This window comes from Pseudonaja textilis, chromosome Z (assembly GCF_049901715.1).
Source record: "Pseudonaja textilis isolate UNSWEBS1 chromosome Z, rPseTex1.2, whole genome shotgun sequence".
NCBI lineage: Eukaryota > Metazoa > Chordata > Lepidosauria > Squamata > Elapidae > Pseudonaja > Pseudonaja textilis.
In genome coordinates, this window is record NC_142008.1 from 128,634,018 (window position 1) to 128,657,979 (window position 23,962).

The 23,962-nt window shown below is 40.9% G+C and overlaps 2 protein-coding genes across 2 annotated transcripts in view; one reads left to right on the top strand and one right to left on the bottom strand.

Annotated features, from left to right (window-relative positions):
* The window catches only part of LOC113443749 (carbonic anhydrase 4-like), a 73,319-nt gene that overhangs the window by 38,139 nt on the left and 11,218 nt on the right, over positions 1–23,962 (bottom strand). The window lies entirely within an intron of this gene.
* The window catches only part of SLC5A2 (solute carrier family 5 member 2), a 28,711-nt gene continuing 26,703 nt past the window's right edge, over positions 21,955–23,962 (top strand). Inside the window, exons 1-3 of the mRNA XM_026711807.2 lie at positions 21,955–22,023; positions 22,607–22,711; positions 23,334–23,393. Coding sequence (XP_026567592.2) covers positions 21,955–22,023; positions 22,607–22,711; positions 23,334–23,393 — 234 coding nt within the window. The remainder of the gene's footprint in view (positions 22,024–22,606; positions 22,712–23,333; positions 23,394–23,962) is intronic.

Genomic DNA, 23,962 nt, shown 5'->3' on the forward strand with positions numbered 1-23,962 from the left:
CTAAGTTCTTTTGATAAATACGGTGACAAATTGTACATAGGCCTGAACACTGCCCACCCTTGTTCCAAGAGACACTGTGCATTTTTTCTATATCACAATCCACATAGAAACCAGTCAGATAACAGTAGATCTTTCCTTCCAAAGGGCTAAACCACATCAGTTAACCACATCCGTTACTTGCTGCTTTTACACTATTGGTAGTCATTGCCTTGTAATCATTCATTGAGCAACCGTTTGAATTTACAATAGCACTCAGTGCCTCACAATCATTCCTCAAATTTACAACTATTGCAGCATCCCAAAGTGATCAAAACCCCCACACTTAGCAATTAGTGTATATTTATGATGATGGCAACCATCCCAGGATCATGTGATCCCCCTTTTGGAATCATGTGACCAACTGGATTCTGACAAGAAAAACCAATTGGGTAAGCTGGATTCACTAAATGACAGCATAATTCACTTAACAATTGCAGTGATTTCCTTAGCAATGATGCCATAAAATCAGACATGACTCACTTAACAACTGGTCCCAACTCTGGTCATAAATCAAGGACTACCTGTATACACTAGGCTTGGCTAATTTTAACTTTAGTTTGCTTGTTATTCCTGACAATGAATGTTGCACAACCCCAGCTTGGAGGTTTAATTTCTCCTCCATATATTATGCAAAGCCAGAAAAACGGTTAATTCAGTATAACTTGGGTAATTCTAGTGGGAAATATTGTCAACGAGAAGTTCTTTCTTGGTGCCACATATCTATTTATTTTTATTTATCTGTATCCTGCTTTTATTATTTTTACAAATAGCTCAAACATATCTAACATACATTCCTATTCCTGTTTTCCTCACAACAACAGCCCTGTGAGGTGGGGAAGGCTAAGGCAGGACTATTACTCATGGTTTCTCACTTTCTAGCGTGGAGGCTTAACTATTAGACCAATCTGCCTATATTTTCTTAGTACATGTTTCTCTTTGATTTAATAAAAAATTGCCAAGGTAAACAATTCTGCAGAGTAAGAGTACGTGATGGATCCATATCCATCACGCATCCTGTTCAGAAATTCATTGTTTTCAAGTTTTCCTTAGGCTCTGTAAAGTTTATTTCCTTAAGATTAAACAGTCTGCGCTTAGAGGATGTGAATCACACTTCAGCACTGTAGTAATAATTTGGACACATCCATGACTAACTTTCACTTCACTGATTTCAGAGAGGTTGAACTGTGACTAATTTTCTCTAAATATGACCCCAGCTAAAGAAACCCAGGCTATTTCTAATCTTGTACAAATGAAATCAGGTTTCTATTTTTAGTTAGTCTTTCCCCTTGAATTTGCTGGTCACCTTCTAGATATAACTGTGCTTTTTTCTCTTTCAAATAAAGGTAGTCCTTGACTTATGACCACAATTGGGCCCACAATTTCTGCTGTTCAGGGAGTTTTGCCTCATTTTATGACATTTCTTGCCACAGTTGTTAAGTGAATCACTGCAGATGATAAGTTACTAAGCCGGTTGCTGAGTGAATCTGGCTTCCCTGTTGACTTTGCTTGTCAGAAGGCCACAAAAGGGGATTATGTGACCTTGGGACACAGCAACGGTCATAAAGATGAACCAGTTGTCAAGCCTCCAAATTTTGATCACATGGACATGGGATGCTGAAATGGTTGTAACTGTGAAAAACAGTTACAAGTTACATTTTTAGTGCCGTTGTTACTTTGAATGGTCTGTTCAAAAACTGTTGTAAGTTGAGGAGTACCTGTATTATTTTCTTGCCTGCTCAACCCATTAACACAACCAGCTGCAATTTCTTTTAACTGGATGGTAGTTAAGATAGCTCTTGGACTAAAAAACAGAGTAGAAACCAATGTATCGGTAGTCCTTAGTTTAATTTAATGACTAACATCGCTGAAAAAAGTGACATATGACCATTTTTCTCACTTTCAACCCTTGCAGCATTCCCCATGGTCATGTGATCAAAATTCAGACACTTGGCAACTAGCATGTGTTTATGATGGTTGCAGTGTCCTGGGGTCACGTAATCACATTTTGTGACCTGACAAGCAAAGTCAATGGGAAAGACAGATTCATTTAACCACAGTATTTACTCACTTAACTGCAATGATTCATTTAACAGCGGCACCAAGAAGTGTAAAATGAGGCAAAACTCACTTAACAACTGTTCTTAGACTGAGTTGTTTCTCGGTGTCATATAATATACAGTATATGGATACATGCATTACTTATTTATTTGTATGTTTGTTTGTTTATTCTGTCATGGTTATATAGTATGTATACAAGGGTTATATAGTGACCCTTTGAGAGTTGTATGCAACAAAATTTGATTTCGATGTGTGCCAATTAGTATAAATTCAACATGACAATAAAATTATTCTATTGTAGTTTAACAAAGGAAATTTTGACTCAGTTGTAGTCATATGTCAAGGAACTACCTGTATATCATCCATCAGTGTAAAACCAGAATAATGTGACTATGAGGAGTTAATTCAAGGTAATGGTTAAAGGCACTGCCTAGAAACCTGGAGGTCATGAGTTCGGCAAAAAGTGGAGGGCTTGGAGCTAAACGTTCTAGCCTAGGAAGAAGAAGGCAAAGACTCATCTATGAGGTTATGAGGAATCAAGTTCGACTCAAAAACATTAACAAATATATTAAAAATTAATTCCACTTTAAAAAAATTATCTCTACACTGTTTGTGAGTTGACATACACTTCTCTTCAAAAAACGAATGGGAATAAGTTACATCACAGTGAACTTGAGCGGAGATGCAGACTTCAAATTTCACATTATCTTTGCACATTATCTTTTCATTTCTGTTGTCACGTCTCATTTCCAGAATGCTGTGCAAGGCAGCACAATGCTAGCTGACAGGGCAGGAGGGAGGGAGAGACACCGTGTCTACAAAGGAGGTCAAATTGCTTCATGCATTATTAATTTCCGTGGTAAGTTGAGCCCTTCATAATTTATCTGTATGTTAATTACATTCGTGGAAAACACCCAACATATATAGAAGCTGCTGTGGGGCAAAGCTGACACCATAGATATTTTGTATGTTAGCAATCAACTGTCGCTCTTGGAAAAAAGGCTTTTAAATTAGATAGGAAGATGAGCTATTGGCAGGAATCCATCATCCAGGTAGGAATAGAATGTGCCCTCTTACTATTTTGAGCATGTTAATATTTTATTCTCTCCGAAAGACAATCAACCTGGAGCTGGAACAAGTCTACATATAATTCCTGGAAGCTAATTCCAATATATATTGGTACCCCAAATAAAACAATGCCAGTCTTCTGATGCTGTGTCCCAGCATACAAAAGAGTACAAAATGTAGATTTGGGGAAAATCAATAGAAGCATTACCTAATGCACTGATGATGTTCCTATTTAGAAACTAAAACGTCTACAGGCAAAACAACCAACCTTAGAGAGTACCTAGTGATTCCACAATCCATCATTGTCCTCTCTATTTCTGAGCAATCACATCTCTCTGCAGAGCTGATGCAGTTTTTATTTATTTGCATCCTTTCTTTATTATTATTACAAATAACTCAAGGCAGCGAACATATCCAACACTCCTTTCTCCCACTATTTTCCCCACAACAACCCCGTAAGGTGACTTGGGCTGAAAGAGAATCCCAAGGTCACCCAGCTGGCTTTAATGACTAAGGCAGGACTAGAACTCACAATCTCTTGATGGTTGGCCTAAAGTCACTCAGCCAGTTTTCATGCCTAAAGTGGGACTAGAACTTGCCATCTCCCAGTGATTGGCCCAAAGTCAGCCAACCAGCCAGTTTTCATGACTAAAGTGGGACTAGCACTCACCATCTCCTGGTGATTGGCCCAAAGTCACCCAAATTGGCTTTCATGGCTAAGACAGGACTAGAACTCACCATCTCCACTTTCTAGCTTGGCGCCTTAACCACATGACCAAACTGGTGATGCAAAGTACCCATGAAGTCTACTGTTCTGAGACGAACCCCTTCCAAAACTGCTCCAGAAAACAGTTGTTTATTATTCTTATTATTCTTATTATTCTTATTATTATTGTTGTTGTTGTTGTTCAAGTTTTTTATTTCAATCCACACATACACAACAATACACTAACAATGTGGCATCTATATATCATGTATTTTAGTATAGGCCAACTTAATATCTTAGTACACATATTCACATTAAATCATAATCCTTCATTGCTTATTTTCAACATTTCAATACTCTCTCCTAATGCTACCATATCAATTAAACACACTTAATAATTTTATTATTCAATTTCCTCCCCAATTTTGTTTTTTTTTAAATAAAAAATTCTTATTTGGCAAGCAGTATGGTTCCAGGTTTCACACTTCAATATAAGCATGACCAATAGTTACCTATTCATTTTATTTATTCATTTTCATATCACATTATCCTTATTAGGATTGAATATTAAAATTATCTTATCCAATTCCGATTCATGTTATAACTTGTTTCATTTTCCTTAGTATATTCTAATATCTTATTTTACAATATTATCTAAAATTCTCATCTCATTTCTATGTTCATTTCCCATATTAACTTTTACTGTCACATTTGCAATTTTATCATCCTTATTTTATTAATTCAAAATTGTCCCCTCTGGTTAATAATTCGAGCTAGCCACCTTCATTCTACCTTAATACCAGTCTCCTATTTATTATATAACACACACACACACACACACACACACATATATATTTGTTTTCTTAAGTTTTCGCGGGTACTTATATGTATGGCATTCAGCTTTGTTCAGGTATTTTCCCACGTCATTGTAGTTGTGCTTTTAAAGTTGTAGCGATGTTTCAGCAGAATCTCATCTGCCATCATCAGGCTTCTGTATGCAGATGAGATTCTGCGGAAACATCGCTACAACTTTAAAAGCACAACTACACTGACGGGAAAATACCCGAACAAAGCTGAATGCCATATATATATATATATGTATGTATGTATATATATATATATATATATATATATATATATATATATATATATATATATATATATATGGATCTTTGGTTGTTCGGGTTTTCTCCCGCATAAGATTCGAAGTATCTAGGCAACGTTTCGATGAAGTCTCATTCATCATCTTCAGGCTTCTGTCTCCGGCTCTGTGCTTCTCAGAGTAATGGAGATTGCAGCTGCTTCCTCCTTTTAACTGCCAGTGGGGGTGGAACTTGATTGGGTGGGGGCTTGGCTGTGTTCTGATTGGGTGGGGTGTGTTCTCATTGGTAGGGGTTTGGCTGTGTTCTGATTGGTTGGGGGTTAGCCGTGTTCTGATTGGTTGGAGGCGTGTTCTGTTCAGGAGGGGGCTTGGTTGTGCTCAGGTTAGTTTTAGTTGCTGGGGATTTGAGCTGGAGAGTTGTGATCTTGCTGTTTGGCTTCTAGTTCGTGGTCCTGCTGCATCTTCATAGTGGGTGTTGGTTTGCTTCATGTATGGCTCAGAGGGTTTGAAGTGGGTAGTGATGCAGCTGCAGTGCAGCTTCTGGTCCATGAGTCGTTTCTCATTTTCTGAATGGGTGGGAGTCTGTTTTCTACATGGAAGTGTGGTGGTGGCATCTTGTGTGGCTCACACCCCACACCCATGAGGAGCCACACAAGATGCCACCACCACACTTCCATGTAGAAAACAGACTCCCACCCATTCAGAAAATGAGAAACGACCATGGACCAGAAGCTGCACTGCAGCTGCATCACTACCCACTTCAAACCCCTCTGAGCCATACATGAAGCAAACCAACACCCACTATGAAGATGCAGCAGGACCACGAACTAGAAGCCAAACAGCAAGATCACAACTCTCCAGCTCAAATCCCCAGCAACTAAAACTAACCTGAGCACAACCAAGCCCCCTCCTGAACAGAACACGCCTCCAACCAATCAGAACACGGCTAACCCCCAACCAATCAGAACACAGCCAAACCCCTACCAATGAGAACACACCCCACCCAATCAGAACACAGCCAAGCCCCCACCCAATCAAGTTCCACCCCCACTGGCAGTTAAAAGGAGGAAGCAGCTGCAATCTCCATTACTCTGAGAAGCACAGAGCTGGAGACAGAAGCCTGAAGATGATGAATGAGACTTCATCGAAACGTTGCCTAGATACTTCAAATCTTACGCGGGAAACCAACAACCAAAGATCTACATATATATATATATATATATATATATATATATATATATATATATATATATATATATATATATATATATATATATAGTGTGTGTGTGTGTGTGTGTGTGTGTGTGTGTTTGTGTCAGATTCTGCATTACATTTTCTCAATCCCCTTATAAATCATCTCTATATTACATAAGTATTAATCTAACCAATTAATTATAGCAACTGATATTAATCTTTCCATAATAATTCTTATTTCAACATTTCCTCCCATTTTCTTATACATAAATTAATATATAATATTCTTATTAGAAATTCCCAGTTCCATATTTATTTCATTAAGTTCCATGTCTAATGTAGCGATTATCCTTTAATAGAAAGAGAGAAGAAAGAGAACCTAAGGGAAAAAAAAACATTTCAGTTCCCTACTTATCTATTTTAAGTACTTATTCTTATATATCACAACATATTACCTTGCAGAATCTCCTTCCCTATCCTTTTTTTTCATCCATCATCTCTCACTTTTTTAACAATGTAATTTCTTTTCATCCTTGTTTGCTTCCTGTTTCTCTTTATTTGGTGGTCCTTTCTCTTAATTCCCTTTCCCACCATTCTTATTCCCCTCCATTTCTCATTCCATTTATTAAGTTTTTCTCCCTCCCTCTTTCAATTTTTCTTTTGTACTTCCCTTTTCTGCTTTTCCCTCCCCTCTCCTTTTTTCATTTTCTGAACCATTCTCCCTTTTATTATCACATCAGACCACAATTTTTTAATTTTAATTCCTCCCCCCCGCCCCCCACTTAAATGATTGTTGTTCCCTCTGTTCTTCGAAGCTGGCTTCTTCTTTGTTAAACTCCTCCCCCTCTGGTTTATCTGTTGTTCTACAAGCTGAGCACCATTTCTAATTTCCGTAATATGTAATTACACATTTCAAGTTTGATTTTCATCATTTCCCTTATATCTTGCAAGTCCAATCTTATTTCAACAAATGATTTCTCTATTGTATCTTCTCCTTTTTTCCTCTTCTTTCCTCTTCCTTAATAGATGAATTCCTCTTCCTTAATAAATATATTCAATCGCAGAGTCCAGTATATTATTTCAACAAGTGTCTTTTAAGCTTATATTCAACAATCAATGTCCTTAAGTCTTTGTTCCAGGTCTAGTTGGCTCTTTCCCAACTGTTTCCATCAGTCAGCGGGTGGTTCTTTGACAATATTTTCAAATATCTTCCCCTTTGTAATATTCTAATACCACTTTCCAGGGTTTTTAATGGAGTTTCTTTTACTCTCTTTTAAGTTCCAAAGTCCAATTTCTTAGAAAGACCAAGCACTTTTTAAAAAAAAGACAACGAAATTTTTCTTGTACCATCAGGTGGCGCTCTTGAGTCCTTTCCACAATCCACTCCTTTAACTTTAACTTTCTTTGTTAAATAAAGTACTTTTATTAAGTTCGCTAATTTCAATAATAGCTAATTATTTCTTTTCTTTTCAACACACTCAATTACAGCATTTAGTTATGCCCTTTAAGTGCCAATAATCTGATAGTTGTCCAGTTTAATTTCTAAACCTTTGCTGTGTTCAAATATTTTCCTTTAAATTTTCTCCAAGTTAATCCAATACAATAATTTAAGCCAATTTTATAAAATCCAATTTCCTTCTCACTTTCTCTGGTCGCTGCTTCCACACAGGCGATTCCCCCTTTCTTCACCACCCCTCCAGGGTGGTTCTAGTCCTGATTGGGACCCTCCAGCTAGATATTTATTTATTTATTTGATTTATATTGCCGCTTATTTGCCCATGGCGACTCATAGCTTGAAGCAAAACCATGCATGATCGTGGATTCCATTCTGACTCCAACGATAAGCAAATTGGAAGCCCATCCAGAAAACAGTTCTGTTATCACACAGCAACTTGGAATGAAACAGCTATTTTTGGAATCCAATCTCTACCAAAAGGTTTTTAAATTATGGCAACTTGAAGATGTGTGGAGTTCAAGTCCAGAATTCCCCAGCCAGCATGTCCTCATTTTGCATGCATTAGCTGTGGGAAAACAGGATAAGCTCTGATTTTTCCCTGCCACTTTTAAAATCCTTTACTAATAATTATAAATTGAAGAACCCCTTGTTTTTTAATGTATTCAACTACTTCAAGAGATGGTAGACTGTAGAGTTGTAATTGCAGGAATGTCTTTATCTTGGATGGCAAACCTCAGAGAAAAGAATGTTTCCAAGCAAATACAACTCAGGCAAACAAAGTTACTCATCTAAAGGAGGATTAGAGAGAGGGAGTAAACATATGTTGGACTTTGACTAGAGATCATTAATTGTGTTAGTTACTATGCTGAACAATAATGAAAGTCAAGCAGAAACCAAAATTAAACAATGTTAGAGGATTACTAAAAATGTGTATAAATGTAAGACTAGATTCCAATAAAGTTCATCATGATTCAGTTGATCATGATCAAACACCTCGACTGCCTCGTCATTACAACAAGTGGCGCATGAACAGGGACCCTCTTACTTCGTCCAGCAAGGATTTGGTGCACCTTCCATCCTTTGTGGTTTCTTCAACCCTTTGGTTTCTGTAAGTATGGGGTCTTCGCTTTCTGAGGAACAAAGGAAGCATGTAGATGAATTAGGCTATTTGTTGAAGAAAAATAATACTGAGGTACCACAGAAAAATCTTTTAAGGCTGGTCCAGGAGATTGCAGCTCAGTGCTTATGGTATCCAGAAGAAGGGTCTTTAAAATTAACTGATTGGGAACGTATAGGGAAAACATTACATACTGAACCTAGAACAAAAATAGAAGTTTTGCAGGTGTGGCATTTATGTAGACATGCAATTGAAAAATTTGGTCACAATGAACTTTCTCTCAATGAACCTCCACCTTCGTGTTATACTAATACTGTCATTTATCCTCCTTCTTCACCTGAATATATGTCTTCAATTTCCTCAGCTCCTGCAGATACAGGGCAAAAGCCTCCTGACTCTATTGCTCAATCTTCTTTTCAGAAAATGGTTGAGAATTGTGAAAAGGATGCCTCTGTCTCAGGAACAGAACTTGCAGAATTAGTGTCTGTTTGTCCAGTACAATATCATCCTGGTCAGAGGCCACAGCTTGGACTGCAAGTAGCAGAATGGGAGGGTCTGCCTTATCAGATCTTAAGAGAGTTAAAAAAGGTAGTTACAGACTATGGGATTAGGGGAAATTTTACAAGAGGACTTGTAGAAGGAATAAAAAATGGTTATACAATGATTCCTGAAGATTGGAAGCAAATATTACCGGACTCCTCCAGCAGTCTATCTCACTCCTCCCCAGCCACAGCTGGTAGCGTTGGGATTGATTTAATCATTCAAGAGGAAATTGAGTTTACATTTCCCTTGGAAGTTAAAATAGTTTCATTTCAATTTAAAGGACCTCTTCCCTCAGGATTAGTTGGCTTAATTTTGCCTCGTTCTTCTGCACACAAAAAGGGCTGTTTTGTTGTGCCTGAGGTAATAGATTCAGATTACACTGGTATCTTCATGATTCAGATTTGGGTGAATCTTCCTCAAGTTCTTCCTTGTAATTCTTCTGTTGTTCAATTGTTTCTTCTTCTATATGGAATTCCATCTCCTGGTATAGGTAATTGTGTGGATGCAGGATTTGGATCAACTTCTTTATCTGTAGGCTTACTTCATCAGCTGAACTCCTCTCTCTTCCTTAATAAACAACCATTTCAAGGGTTATTGGATACTGGAGCCGATGTTACTGTCATCTCCTCTTTACATTGGCCAGTACAGTGGCAAAAATGACAGTTTCTTCATTGTGGGGAATAGGAGGTTCTACAGCTGCTTGGCAGTGTTTAAGAAATTAATGTTACAAAATCTGCTGGTAAGTCCTTTTTCCTACAACCATACATTCTGGATATTCATACTAATATTTGGAGCCATGATATCTTTTCTCTTCTTAATGCCAATTTGATTCTTGATGATGGCTCTTCCTCTTAAATGGCTCTGTTCTATGCCGGTTTGGGTGGAACAATGACCATTATCAAAGGAAAAACTTGCTGCTTTACAACAATTGGTTCAAGAACAATTGGCTGCTGGTCATATACCATATACAATTGGGTGCTGGTCATATACCTTCTACTAGTCCTTGGAATACTCCTGTTTTTGTTATAAAAAAGAAAAATGGGAAATGGCATTTCCTTCATGATTTAAGAGAAGTTTTTAATAATAGCATGCCCACAAAACGATATCATTGGTCCGTGTTGCCTCAGGGAATGCTTAATTCCCCTACACTTTGTCAATATTACATGGATAATGCTCTTCAACCCTTTAGGAATAAATTTCCTTCCTATTTAGTCTATCATTATATGGATGATATATTGATAGCTGCCCTGGATTTTGATGAATCTAAGTTGTTAAAAGAGTTAATGGATATTGTGGCACAACAGGGATTGTATCAGACAAAATTCAAAAGATAGAACCTTATACCTACTTAGGACATAGAATGTTGCACAATTTCTCCATTCTAATTCTTCCTGAATTACAAGTCTTTATCATTAATTGTGTTAGTTACTATGCTGAAGAATAACGAAAGTCAAGCAGAAACCAAAGTTAACCAATGTTAGAGGATTACTAAAAATGTGCATAAATGCAAGACTAGATTCCAATAAAGTTCATCATGATTCAGTTGATCGTGATCAAACACCTCGACTCCCTCGTCATTACAACAGTAGACTAAACAGCTTTGTGGATATTTAAAAACAATTTATTTACTTCGTTCAATTAATATTACTGCTCATTTTATTTATGTGACTCTAGGCAGCTCACAAATTAAAACAGCCAAGACAACCCCAGAATAACAGAGTTGGAAGGGACTTGTAGATCATCTAGTCCAACTCCCCACCCAAGCAGGAGACCCTACATCATTTCTGACAGATGGCAGTCCAGTCTCTTCTTGAAAGCTTCCAGTTATGAAGTTCCCACAACTTCTGAAGGCAAGCCATTCCATTGGTTGAATGGCTTCACTGTCAGAAAATTTCTCCTTATTTCCAGGTTGAATTTCTCCTTGTTTAGTTTCCATCCATTATTCCTTGTCTGGCCTTCAGGTGCTTTGGGCCCCTTCCTCTCTGTGGCAGCCCTCAAATATTGGAACACTGCTGTTAAATATTCATTGATGCCTCATTAATATTCATGTGTGTAATATTTAGAGTGGAGTTTGATGTCAGACTCCACCCATTGGTCCAGCCACTGGCGGGAATAATGAAGCTCCGTCAGTGGCTGAAATTTTGGACAACTCCAGTCTATAAAAGCCAGCACCCGCTATGGCTTGCCGCTTTTTTTTCCCTACGCTTTAAAATAAACAGTTTTCTGCAACTCCTACAGTCCTGCCTCTTCCTTCCACATGCCCACTTAATACTGGTGATGAAAGCAGGATCCTGAAGAAGACAAAGGACCTCATGGCACTGCAGCCATCTTCTGGTGACCATTGGGACTCAATCGTTTCCAGCCTTACCAGCAATCACGATGGCCCATTGACCACTATCCATCCCACTCGAACCAACAAAAGACAAATGGTCTTCATATATGGGAAGGTTCAAATTGAACCTGGAAGTAAATGGACTGCAGACAGCATCTGATGCAAAGAAGGCTTTCTTCTTAACCTACTGAGACTTGGAGGTGTATGAGCCGGCAGAAGCCCTCATCGCAGACGAGCTCGAGAACGTCTCCTGGGATGAACTACAGTGGGGCACTGAAAGGACACTTTGATCCTACCCATCTTACCTGGCAAACTGGCATGACTTCTATATCCGGAGGGGGAGAGCTTCTATATGAGAGGGGGAGAGCATCAATGAGTTTGTGGTCGCCCTCAGAAGACTATCAAAAAACTGTAAGTTTGACAATGCCGAAGACATGATCTGGCATCAGCTGGTCCTAAGGGACTTGACCTTACAGAAGAGACTGCTCGCAAAGGGAGGAGGTCTCATTCAAGGAGGCGTTAGAGGAAGTCAGAGCCACGGAAACCTCTGACAGCTCCATGGCCCGAATCAAGGGAAACAACAAGGTGCATGCCACTCATGTTGAAAGGAGATAAACCTGAGACCCATCCAGCTCGGAGAACAGCGGAGAGAACAAGGAAGATGTGCACCATGTGAAACCCAGCAAACCAGGGGCGCACAAAGGAGCCAAGCCTTGCGGAGGCTTCAGAGCAAGTAACCCCAGTCTATCTGTCACTTTAAGGAGACTATTAGCTGGCAATGTGAGAGGAAAGGTCACATCGCAGAAGTTTGCAGTGCTAGCCAGCTGACAGGCAGCCTACTCACCTGCCAGGCACCACAGCCAATACAAGAGCAGCAAGAAGCACGCAGGCACAAAATTCAAAAAAAAAAAAGCACCCAGGAAGAAGAAACCCATTGCACCATTGTGGGTTATGCCCAAACACAAGTGAGGCACACTGATGCCTATGAGACTAAGAAGATCCTAACCAGTAAGGATCGATGGGACCCTATGCCAGATGGAGGTGGATTCAGGGTCCTACATCTCTATGATCTCCATGGCAGCCCTACAAAAGATTGACCCCTGCATCAATCTGAACCAACTGCAGCTGCAACAGATCGTCCTAAAGGACTACCAAGTCTGCAGAATACCAGTGCTAGGAAGAAAGATCTGCCTCATAGAATATGGAGATTTCAAGGGACGACTGCCCCTGACTATTTGTGGACCGGAACCTCCCCAGCCTGTTAGGGAGAGAATGTTTCACCCCCGTACAAATCAGCCTCACTGGCATCCACACAACTGCGACAACCCTGCCGGCCAGTAGAACTGACCTGGACACCCTAGAAAGAGAATTCTGAGATGTCTTCAGCAGCTAATTGGGCAAGTACAAGGGGACTCTAATAACCTTTAACCTAGACCCCAACGTAGCCCCTGTCTGACTGAAGTCCCGGAGACTTCCTGTTGCTCTGCAGCCCAAGGTCAAAGAACAGCTAGACAATCTAGTTGGGGTCCTCAAGCCAGTCGATCATGCAAGGTGGGAGACTCCCATAGTGATCCCAGTCAAGCCCAATGGATCAGTGACGATCTGTGCTGACTATAAGAGCACTCTGAATCTTGTGCTGCCGGTAAAACAAAATGCCGATATGCAAAGCGCATATCTGGTGCCGGTAGTTCAGCACCTCTTGCATTCCCTGGTCTGCGGGAATTTTTTTGTTAAATTGGACCTAGCCCAGGCTTACCAGCAACTGCCTGTGGATGAGGCAACTGTGGAAGCTCATGCTATTGTGACACACCGGGGTGCATTTAAATGCAACATGCTCCAGTTTGGAGTCAGTGTAGTCCCCGGTCTATTCCAAAATATTATGGAAAAGCTGCTGCACCAGATCCCAGGGGTCGTCCCCTATTTTGACAATGTATAACTTCTGCTGAAAATCGGACACAGCTTATGCAAAGAGTGAGGATTGTGCTGGAGCAGTTTCAAGAGGTGGGGCTTAAATTAAAAAAGGATAAATGCCACATTGCCGTATCGCATTCTTGGGTTTATGTAATTTTTATAATATATTTCTGCTGCAGAAAGCAACAATAACGGAGCCACTTTACAGACTGCTGGATAAAAAAAATCCATCTGGGCATGGGGGCCCCACAAAGACACTGCATTGAACAGAATAAAAGACATTAACATCTGAGACTGTATTCATACAGTATAGCAAGACGCTACCGCTAACCCTAACCTGTGAAGCGTCGCCATATGGCATCGGTGTAGTATTGACCCACAAACTGCCCAAGGGGAAGGCAGCCCTTATAGCCTATTATTCAAAAACATTGGAAAGGCAGAGAAGAATTACAGCCAAATCGACAAGGAAGCCCAAGCCTCCATAGCCAGAGTAAAACGCTTCCACGAGTACCTCTACAGCAGACCCTTCGAACTAATAACTGACCACAAGCCACTGCTGGGCATCCTTTCAGAAGACCGACCCACACCAAACATCCTGTCATCAAGGATGCTAAGGGATAGTCTTCCTGGCAGCATACAAATACAAGCTGCTCCACAAACCCAGGAAAGAAATATCCCATGCAAACGCTCTCGGCAGATGCTCTCTGCCAGATCTTGTTGAAGACCCGGCTCTAGCCACTTCTGTGTTGCTTGCTGAGAATCTTGAACCCGGCCTATTACTGTCAGCGGACATCACAAGACCTACGGCGAAAGACAGAAACTTAGTGCAGGTTTTGAACTGGGTGTGGAGGGGATGGCCTGACACAACCAAAGGGGACAAATTCACACCATTTAAAAATAGACAATTAGAACTGCCAGCAATGAAGGGTTGTTTGTTGTGGGGGGAGAGGGTAATTGTACCACAACAGATAAGGAAAAGGGTTTTGGAATTGCTACACAAAAGTCATCCGGGCTTAGTGTGGATGAAGGCTCTAGCCAGGAGCTACGTATAGCGTCCGGGGCTGGACAAAGACATTGAAACCTGGGTCGCCGCATGCCCCCCTTCCAAGAATCCTGACCTGCTCCCCCCCCCATTGCACCCCCACTTAAATGGGAAAAGCCTTTGGCACCTTCAGCTCGCATGCACATTGATTTTGCATGGCCATGCCAAGGGCAAACATTCTTATTGGTAGTCAACGCCCACTCTAAGTAGTTAGAGGTGGTCATCATGAAGTCCACAATGACCGAGGCTATGATAACAGCATTAAGGAAGCTGTTCACCACCCATGGGCTACCTGGTGTGCTGGTTTCCGACAACGGCCCTCAATTCACAGTACACCAATTTGAGGGTTTCCTTGCCAAATTGGGGATCCACCATGCCCTATCAGCACTGGTACACCGGCCACTAATGGGCAAGTAGAGAGAATGGTCAGAATGACCAAAGAAATATTAAAGAAAATGGGCCCCGGGGATTGGCAAGAGAAGATAGATAGGATGCTGCTAACACAGCACATAACACCCAGAGCAACAACATATAGAAGCCCAGCAGAAATGCTCATGGGCAGGAAACTAAAGTCAGCTCTTGACAGGGTCCACCCCAATTACACTAATGACACCACATGAAACTTCACTGGGAAGTGCAGAATATTTACACCGAGGGACCAGGTATATGCTCACAACTACACAGGACAGGCAATCTCGGTTCTGGCTAAAATAATAGAAAGCACTGGGCCCAGATCATATAGAGTACAGGTGGAGTGGGGGAACATGGAGCCAGCATATAGTCCAGCTGCAGGGCCGCATAACACAATCCCCGCAAGAAGCCGAACACCAGAAAACACAACCGGCCCTAACTAAAATCAGAGGACCAGAACCTCCACTAAGACCTCTATTTACTAACTCAAACCTGAATAACAGGGAACTTAGCTTTGGGAGAAGAAGCCCAGCGTAGTATTTCTGGGGCCTCCAGCTCAACAGAGTCCACCATGCCTCTGGGAAGCTTTGAGGCGGTTCCAAGGGCGGACTCTGGAGCAGTGGCAGACTCATCCACACAGGCCACTGACTCAGGAACAACTGAATTGTGCAGGCCCAGTCACACCCACCAAAGCCCCACCTACGTGCGTGACTACGTTTGCCAAATGGTCTGTGATTGGTTGACCTAACTAAAGGGGGAGAGGTGTTAAATATTCATTGACACCTTCTTATTATTCATGTGCGTAATATTTAGAATGGAGTCTGATGTCAGACTCCACTCATTGGTCCAGCCACTGGCGGGAATAATGAAGCTCCATCAGTGGCTGAAATGTTGGACAACGCCAGCTATAAAAGCCAGTACCTGCTGTGGCTTGCCGCTTTTTTTCCTACGCTTTAAAATAAACAGTTTTCTGGAACTCCTACAGTCCTGCCTCTTCCTTTCACGCGCCACTTAGCTGCTATCATGTCTCCCCTGGTCCTTCTCTTTATTAGACTAGCCATGCCCAGCTCCTGTAACCGTTTTGCGTATGTTTTAGCCTCTAGTCCCCTAAACATCCTGATTGCTCTTCTCTGCACTTTTTCTAGAGTCTCAACATCTTTTTTATAGTGTGGTGACCAAAGCTGGATGCAGTACTCTAGGTGTGGTCTTAGTAAGGCTTTATAGAGTGGTATTAGTACCTTACTTGATCTTGATTGTATCCCTTTGTTAATATAATTTAGGATTGCATTGGCTTTTTTGGCTGCCACTGCACACAGTTGGCTCATATTTAATTGGTTGTCCACTAAGACTCCAAAAGTCCTTCCCAGTTATTCCTATTATCAGAGCTGGAAGGGACCTTGGAGGTCTTCTAGTCCAGCCTTCTGCTCAAGCAGGAGACCTGATACCATCTCAGACAAATGGCTGTCCAGTCTCTTCTTAAAAATCTCCATGGACAAAGCACCCACAATGTCTGAAGGCAAACGGTTTCACTGGTTAATTATCCTCACTGTTAGGAAGTTTCTTTAAGCAGTCGTGTACAGTATAGGCGTGACTTTTGCTCCAGAATCTCTCTTTTCTTATCACTTTAGTTGTTTACAGTTTCATAAATCAGCCAGACACAACAAGTCTTATTATCACAAGTCTTATTATTTTCATTCAGTGGATAGGTCTCCTGAATCACATGATCCTTCCTAGCCAATAGCGCACTCTGCTGGTGAAAAACCTGTGGTGCAAGCTTGTGGACACATTTTCCCAAAGTACATAGTTGCAGTTCTTCCATTTTGTCAAAGATGCAAAATAAAGATGCGTAGTAATGCTAGTCTGTAACCCCTAATAAAAATTGATTGAATAAAGTTGTTTAGCTGGCTGGGTGAGGTTCACTGACTATGGAATTGTGGGAGTTGAAGTCCACACACCTTAGAGTTGCCAAGGTGTGTGGTGAAAAATCAGTTCTTAGCTTAGTGGAATTGATTAAATCATGTGGATGTGTAGAGATATAAAGCCATAGGTTGCTACCTTAACAAGTCCATAGATTTGCTTTTTTTTTGGCATCTAGCATTCCCAAACTGCCCCTTCTTTTGATTCATGGCAGATGTTTTACTCTCTGTTTTATTACTTTACTCACCTTTTTACAGATAGTCCTAGAGTTACAACCACAATTAACCCCACAATTTACATTGCTAAGCAATGTGTTAAGTGAGTTTTGACACATTTTATGACCTTTCTGGCCACAGTTTTTGAGGGGTCCTTGGTGCTCTCTGAACTTGCTTGTTTTCTTGCAAAAGTTTCATTACCCTAATTAGGTAACATAATCAGTACTAGTTAGGTTAATAAAATGTCTGCAAGAAAACAAACAAGCTCAGAGAGCACCAAGGGCCCCTCATTTCAACTCCCAGCTACAAATATTCTCCTTTATTAGTATAGTTGTTAGAGGAATCATTGTCGTTGTTAACTTGTTAAGGAAATCTGTCTTCCCCATTGACTTTACCTGTCGGAGGATCACAAAAGGTGATCACATGTCCTCAGCAGCTGTCATAATGCAGCTGGCAGTTACCAAGAGTCCAAATTTTGATCATGTGACCACAGGGATACTGCAATTGTCACAGGTGTGAAAAATTGTTGTCATGTTTTTCAGTGCTTCTATATCTTCAAAAGGTCACTAAATGAAAAATTGTAAGTCAAGGAGTGCCTGTAATTTCTGAAGGAAAACAGACACAAAAAGTAACCTGAGTTCCATTACCTTTAATAACTTGATATAACCTGATAACCTTATCCACGGATAAGAATCAATGCTTTGGGGTATATTAACAGGAGGAACCTGTACAGCGAGGTCCCCAACCTGTGAGCCACAGCCCCCTACTGGGTCGTGGCCTATTCGCAACTGGGCCCCGCTTGCGTGACCGTCATGGGGATTCACAAGCCCACTCGAACAATCTTCATGGGCACTCGTGTGACCATCATGGGCGCTCGTGGCCCCATTCTCACGAGTGGTGGTTGCTCGCATGCCCCTCTCATAAAGCCATCCCCCTTTTTCCCCTCCCCCTCCCCCCTGCACCAGGCCACCAACCCAGAAAGGTTGAGGAACTCTGCTGTACAGGTAGTCCTTGATTTACACCAGTTCTGAAAAAAGTGACTTACGACTGTTTTTCATACCTGAGAAAGAACCTTGCAGCATTCCCATGTCACGTGATCAAAATCCGTATGCTTGGTAACTGGCATTTATTTATGACAGTTGCATTATCCTGGGGTCATGTGTTCACTTTTATCAACACTTTCATCAATAAGCAAAGTCAATGGGGAAACCAGATCCACTTAACAATACATTACTAAATTAACAACTATGTGGTATCTGAGAGTTGAAAACAACTCTCTGCCCCATGGTAGGACCTATGCTTTTTAAAGAGGATTCCAGATATGGCTAATTGACAGGTCCTGTGTCCATCACTATGGACCACACTAGCTGGAGGCATGAAAAGTCAATTCTCCATCCCTATTCTTGGTCCTCTATAAGGGGTAGACAAGGCTTAACTAACTTTCAACTGAAATTCATTAGAATAAGCTGGTATTCAAAAAATATTTTTCCAGAAAGTTCTAATGAAGGGGCCCTTGGTGCTCTCTGACCTTGCTTGTTTTCCTGCAGATGCTTCATTACCCAAACTAGATAACATCATCAGTCCTAGTTAGGGTAATTAAATGTCTTCAAGAAAACAAGCAAGCTCAGAGTGTACCAGGGACCCCTCATTTCAATCCTGAACTACGAATATTCTCCTTTATTAGTTCTAATGCATTAAGCCAGTATTTCTCAATCTTGGGAACTTAAAAATATGTGGACTTCGACTCACAGGGCTGGCTGGGGAATTCTGGGAGTTGAAGTCCACCACATCTTCAAGTGCCTGAGGTTGAGAAACACTGCACTAAGCCTTTGTTTTTGGTGTCAAGAACACAACATACATCAAACAACTACTTGCATATCCAAACCAAGACATGAAGATTTGCATCAAGGAATGCTCTGCCCCGTTGACATCTGCCTATTCGGCATCTTCTGGCTATAAAAAATTGGGGGAGGCAAGCTGAACCAAGATAGTGGAAGTTGCCCTTTCTCACATCATTTCACACACCCCTCCGGTCACATACGTTCCAAGTTAATTGCACATCCAACCCATGACTAAGTTGGTTATTAACTACTCATGAACGTTCTTTAGAAGAATGGTTCAAGAAGATTATTTCATTTTGGTCTTGTGGCTGGGGTACTTCTGGAGTTCACGGCATTATGGAGGCAGAATCACCAACCCACACCTCTAAAACGGCGGCCATCAGCAATGCGGCCGACATTTTGGTCATCTGTTTTTACTTCCTTGCAGTCATTGGCACTGGCCTTTGGGTATGTAGAGCTCACTTTCTTCATGGGACGTAACACTAGACTGAAATTGCTCTGCTGATAATGGGGCATTTAGTTTGTAAAAAAATACAGGAAGTGCTCGACTTACAACCATTCATTTAGTGACCATTCCAAGATACAGTGTCACTGAAAAAGAGACTTATGACCAGTTTTCATACTTTTGACCATTGTAGCATCTCCATGATCAGATGATAAAAATTTGACTGCTTGGCAACTGGCATGTATTTATTACTGTTGCACTATCCTGGGGTCTTGTGATCACCATTTGTAACCTCCCCAGCTGGCTTCTGACACACAAAGTCAGTTTGGCTTAATGACCGCATGATTCATTTAACAATGGGAGTGATTCACTTTTAACAGTTGTGGCAAAAACTGTCTTAAAATGGAACAAAATTCACTTTACAACTGCCTTGCTTGGCAGTGCAAATTTTGGGCTCAATTGTGGTTGTAAGTCAAGGACTACCTTTACTGCAGGGATTCAGTGTCAATTTCCTTGCCAAGCAAAATTTCAGAGAAGGTTCAAAGAGTCTCTTAATTATCCTAAAAATGATTTGTTTTAGGTTCACAATACTGGAAACAATCAGTAAGATTTTCCTCTGGAGTGGATTCCCCCCAGATTAAAAACTGGCTCTAAATTTGCTGATAGCCAGGAAGGGGAATCTCAATCAAGTTCAATTGCTTTTAAGAAAGCATGAAAGAGATTTAGAAATTCTCTATTCTATCTCAATATATTTTTTCACAAGGGTGTATAGGCCAAGAAAGTTGTTAGTTGTAGTTGTTGCAGTTGTTAAGGTCAAGAAAGTTGGTATCCCCAGGCGTCTTTATTTAAGGGGTGAAACTGAGGAACCATCAAATAAAAAGACATTCCTCCTGTTTATTTAAATAGCAGGAGCAAAAACTTCAGTATGGCTTCTTCTACTCACCAGAATCAGAAGCCTGATCGCTCCTTTCCCTATTGATAAAAGTTTATTTAAAAATCATAAATTTTTGTGACTTGTACCTCCATCAGATGCAGATACATCTTGATCCATACCAATTTCTTAAGCGTCCTTTTTTCCAAATGTGATTTTAAGGTGCTAATTATTTTTCTCTGCTTCTATGGTAGTGATATGAATGTATTTTTCTCCTAATACTACCCTTTCCTTTGTTTTTTTTAAATTTTTGGAATAATATTTCTTTTAAAATGTTTATTCGTTCTAATTTACCAACTACCCAGGGAATCATCATTTAGGTAACTCAATAAAGTGTGCCAGAATTTAGAAATCAAAGGCATTTTTAATTCGCAAAGCAGCTGACTGAGTTATCAAAATTACCATTAAGTGCAAATAAAAGTGCATATAATCTGTTCAAGGTATCTAACCAAAACCCTTGGATTTATATAATACTAAAGTGAGTTGTGAAAAGGAAGGCAAAGCACTGAAATAGTGATGGTATTGGGTACAAATGAGACAATGCTACCTGCTTTTGCACCCGTTTTTCACAAAGTCCTCTGCCCAAATGAAAGCTGGCAGGGTGAGTCATGTGCATGTTTATTAGGCTTTTTTATCCAGACTGTTAGTGTCTTGTCTTTTTAAATTTCAGACCTTATTGCTCTGGGGGTTAATTATTATCCTCAGTTACACAGTTCAGGAATGTACTGGAAGCTGGTAATGAGTAAAATTGAAAAGATGAGTGACTGAACTGTCTATTCTTTAAAGAATTACAGTCTGCTCCCAGGCACTGTCTTCTAGTTTAGCCTAGAAATTGCCTCGTTTGACACTGATTAAATGGGATTAAATGATTATGTACCTCAAATGCCAAGCTGAATCATATTGGCCTCTTTTATCTGGCTTTATTTGTCTGCAGGGCATGGATTAAAAAAGCCAAGATGGCAGCACAACAATGCAATTAAAGCTCATCCTGCATTGCATGTAAAAAAAAGAAAGAAAGAAGGTTTGATTGTACTGTCACATCCGCCATTTTGGGTTTTTCGACCATGCCCTAAACATATCCTTCCTTTACTTAGAGCAGTGTTTTTTTTCAATCTTGGCCTTTTGAAGAGGTGTGGATTTCAGCTCCCAGAATTCCACAACTAGCATCGCTGGGTGGGGAATTCTGGGAGTTAAAGTCTACATATCTCAAAGTTAACCCGCCTGATTAGAGTGTTTTGTCAGCTGTCCTGTTGTAAACAGTGAAGTGGGGAGGAAAAGGAAGTGGCGGGGGGGGAATCTGCAAGCAGCTTCAACATGGAGGATGCTGACCACAGTGAGCAGATCTGGATTTGGGTAGAGGACAATTTGGGGATTTGATTTTGCTTCCTTCACTGTGATATCCCAGTGAAGAAAGAGCTCAAATGACTCCTGTCAATCCTGGTTAGAGAAAGTTCCTAGGGCCACTTAAAGAAAAGCAGGGCTGCACAAGGAAACTGTGATGCAGGAAACCCAGATACTTGTGGTTTATACCACAAACCATGCTTAAGACAACCAGGCTAGGAAGAGTTATGTGACTCAGACCATAAATCCTCATATCTTTCCTCTTTCTCTTGTGGTTCGCAGTCCATGCGCCGGATCAATCGAGGGACAGTGGGGGGATATTTCTTGGCTGGAAGGAAGATGGTTTGGTGGCCGGTGAGTGGACCAAAAGAGGGGTGGGGGGAGATGAGACTACAGACCTCAATCAATTGAGGGATGGGATGGGGGGCACTCAACAAGATTTTAGAATAAGGGATGCAGCAAAGTAAAGTTATAGGAGGAAGAAGGAAAATCAAGTGGATTATTTGGGAAGGACAGGGATATGAAAAAATCTGTCGATGATGAGCATTAGGATTGGACTAGATCAAGGATCCCCAACCCCTGGTCTGTAGACTGACACCAGTTCGTGGCATCCCAGAAAACGGGCCACACCAACAAACAAAGCCCCATCTGTGGGATGCAGACAGCACACGTAACCATGCCCCCTCTGGTCCATGGAAAAACCTCTCTCCAGGGAACCAGTCCCTGTTGTCCAAAAAGTTAGGGGCCACTGGACTAGATGACCTCTAAGGTCTCACCATCATAGGATTTTATGATGGTACAATAAGGATAGGAGAAAAAGAAAAGTGACCTAAGTTACTGGATGAACTGGGAGACAAGACCACAGGGCCCGATAGATTTGGAAAGTCGAACAGGCTTTTTTTTTTTTTTTAAGAAAATTTGGTGGTTGTGTTCACAGATTGGTGCCTCTCTCTTTGCCAGCAACATTGGCAGTGGGCATTTTGTGGGATTGGCAGGCACTGGAGCAGCAAATGGCCTGGCCGTGGCAGGATTTGAGTGGAACGTAAGTAGCAGAGAGACAAGGTTGGGGGTTTTCCCAGGGCAGGGGTGGGTAGCTATGGCCTCTTTATGACTTGTGGACTTGTGGACTTCAACTCCCAGAATTCCTGAACCAGCCATGGGAGTTGAAGTCCACAGGTCACAAGGAGGACATAAGTTGCTCACCCTTGCCAAAAAGGAATCCCCATAAGGGGATAGCGCAAGACCCACTTCATTTGCTGAGCAGAAAGCACCAGAATATCCCTGATTTCGCCCTCCCCACCAGCAGAGAGAAAAGGAGTATCTGCAGGATAGAGGGGTCAAAAAAAGGGAGGATGCCCCCTACAATTGTGCAATGAGGCACATTAAGAGGAAGCCCTTTGATCGTACAATGTGAAGGCCACCTTGCCTTTTTGGATTCCCACCCCGCCCACAACTCTGTTGCTGTGGGAACAATTTTTATTTTGTCAATTTCCACAGATAATCAGTAAGAAGTGACTAATGCGATGCCGGAAAAAGCTTTACCTGTTTCATTTCTGCCTGTCACAAGCATCCAGAAGCTTTGATGAGAATTTGGAGGGGGGGAGAAAAAGATGGAAAGTTGATCTATCTTAGTTCTTACTCCATTTTGCTTTCTTTCTTTTTAGGCTATATTTTTTGTTCTTCTCCTGGGATGGTTCTTTGTTCCAGTTTACCTCTCCGCTGAGGTAGTGATTTCTTCTCACAATCACACATTTCTTTGTTTGCTTCTCTGTGGCATTTTTAATCTTCTCAAATAATCCAGGGGAGATCCATCATGTACAACTGAACCTATACATGCAACCTTCTACAATGCTGTTACAAATCTGGGACTGGAAGAACTATTAACCAACAATACTAGACTTAACAACTGCCTTGATCTCACCTTCTGCAATAGTTTGAATTTAATTTATGGAATACAAACTAAAGAACCCTTTTCCAACAGTGACCACAATATGATTGACTTTTGTCTCAACATAAGCCCACACAAAAATCATCACAATGACGTAATCCCCAATTATAATTTCAAAAAAGGCAACTATGATCTTATAGACAACAATCTCTCATCCCTTGATTGGCAATCTCTATTCACTGGATGCAATACTATTAAAGACCATTACAACATATTTTTACTTGAAGTAAAAAGAGTCATCAAACTATAAGTACCAATAACAACTCCCCCACCCCCCCAAAAAAAACAGATTACCCATAACAATAAGGAAACTTCAATCCAAAAAGAGATCACTCTGACGGAAAA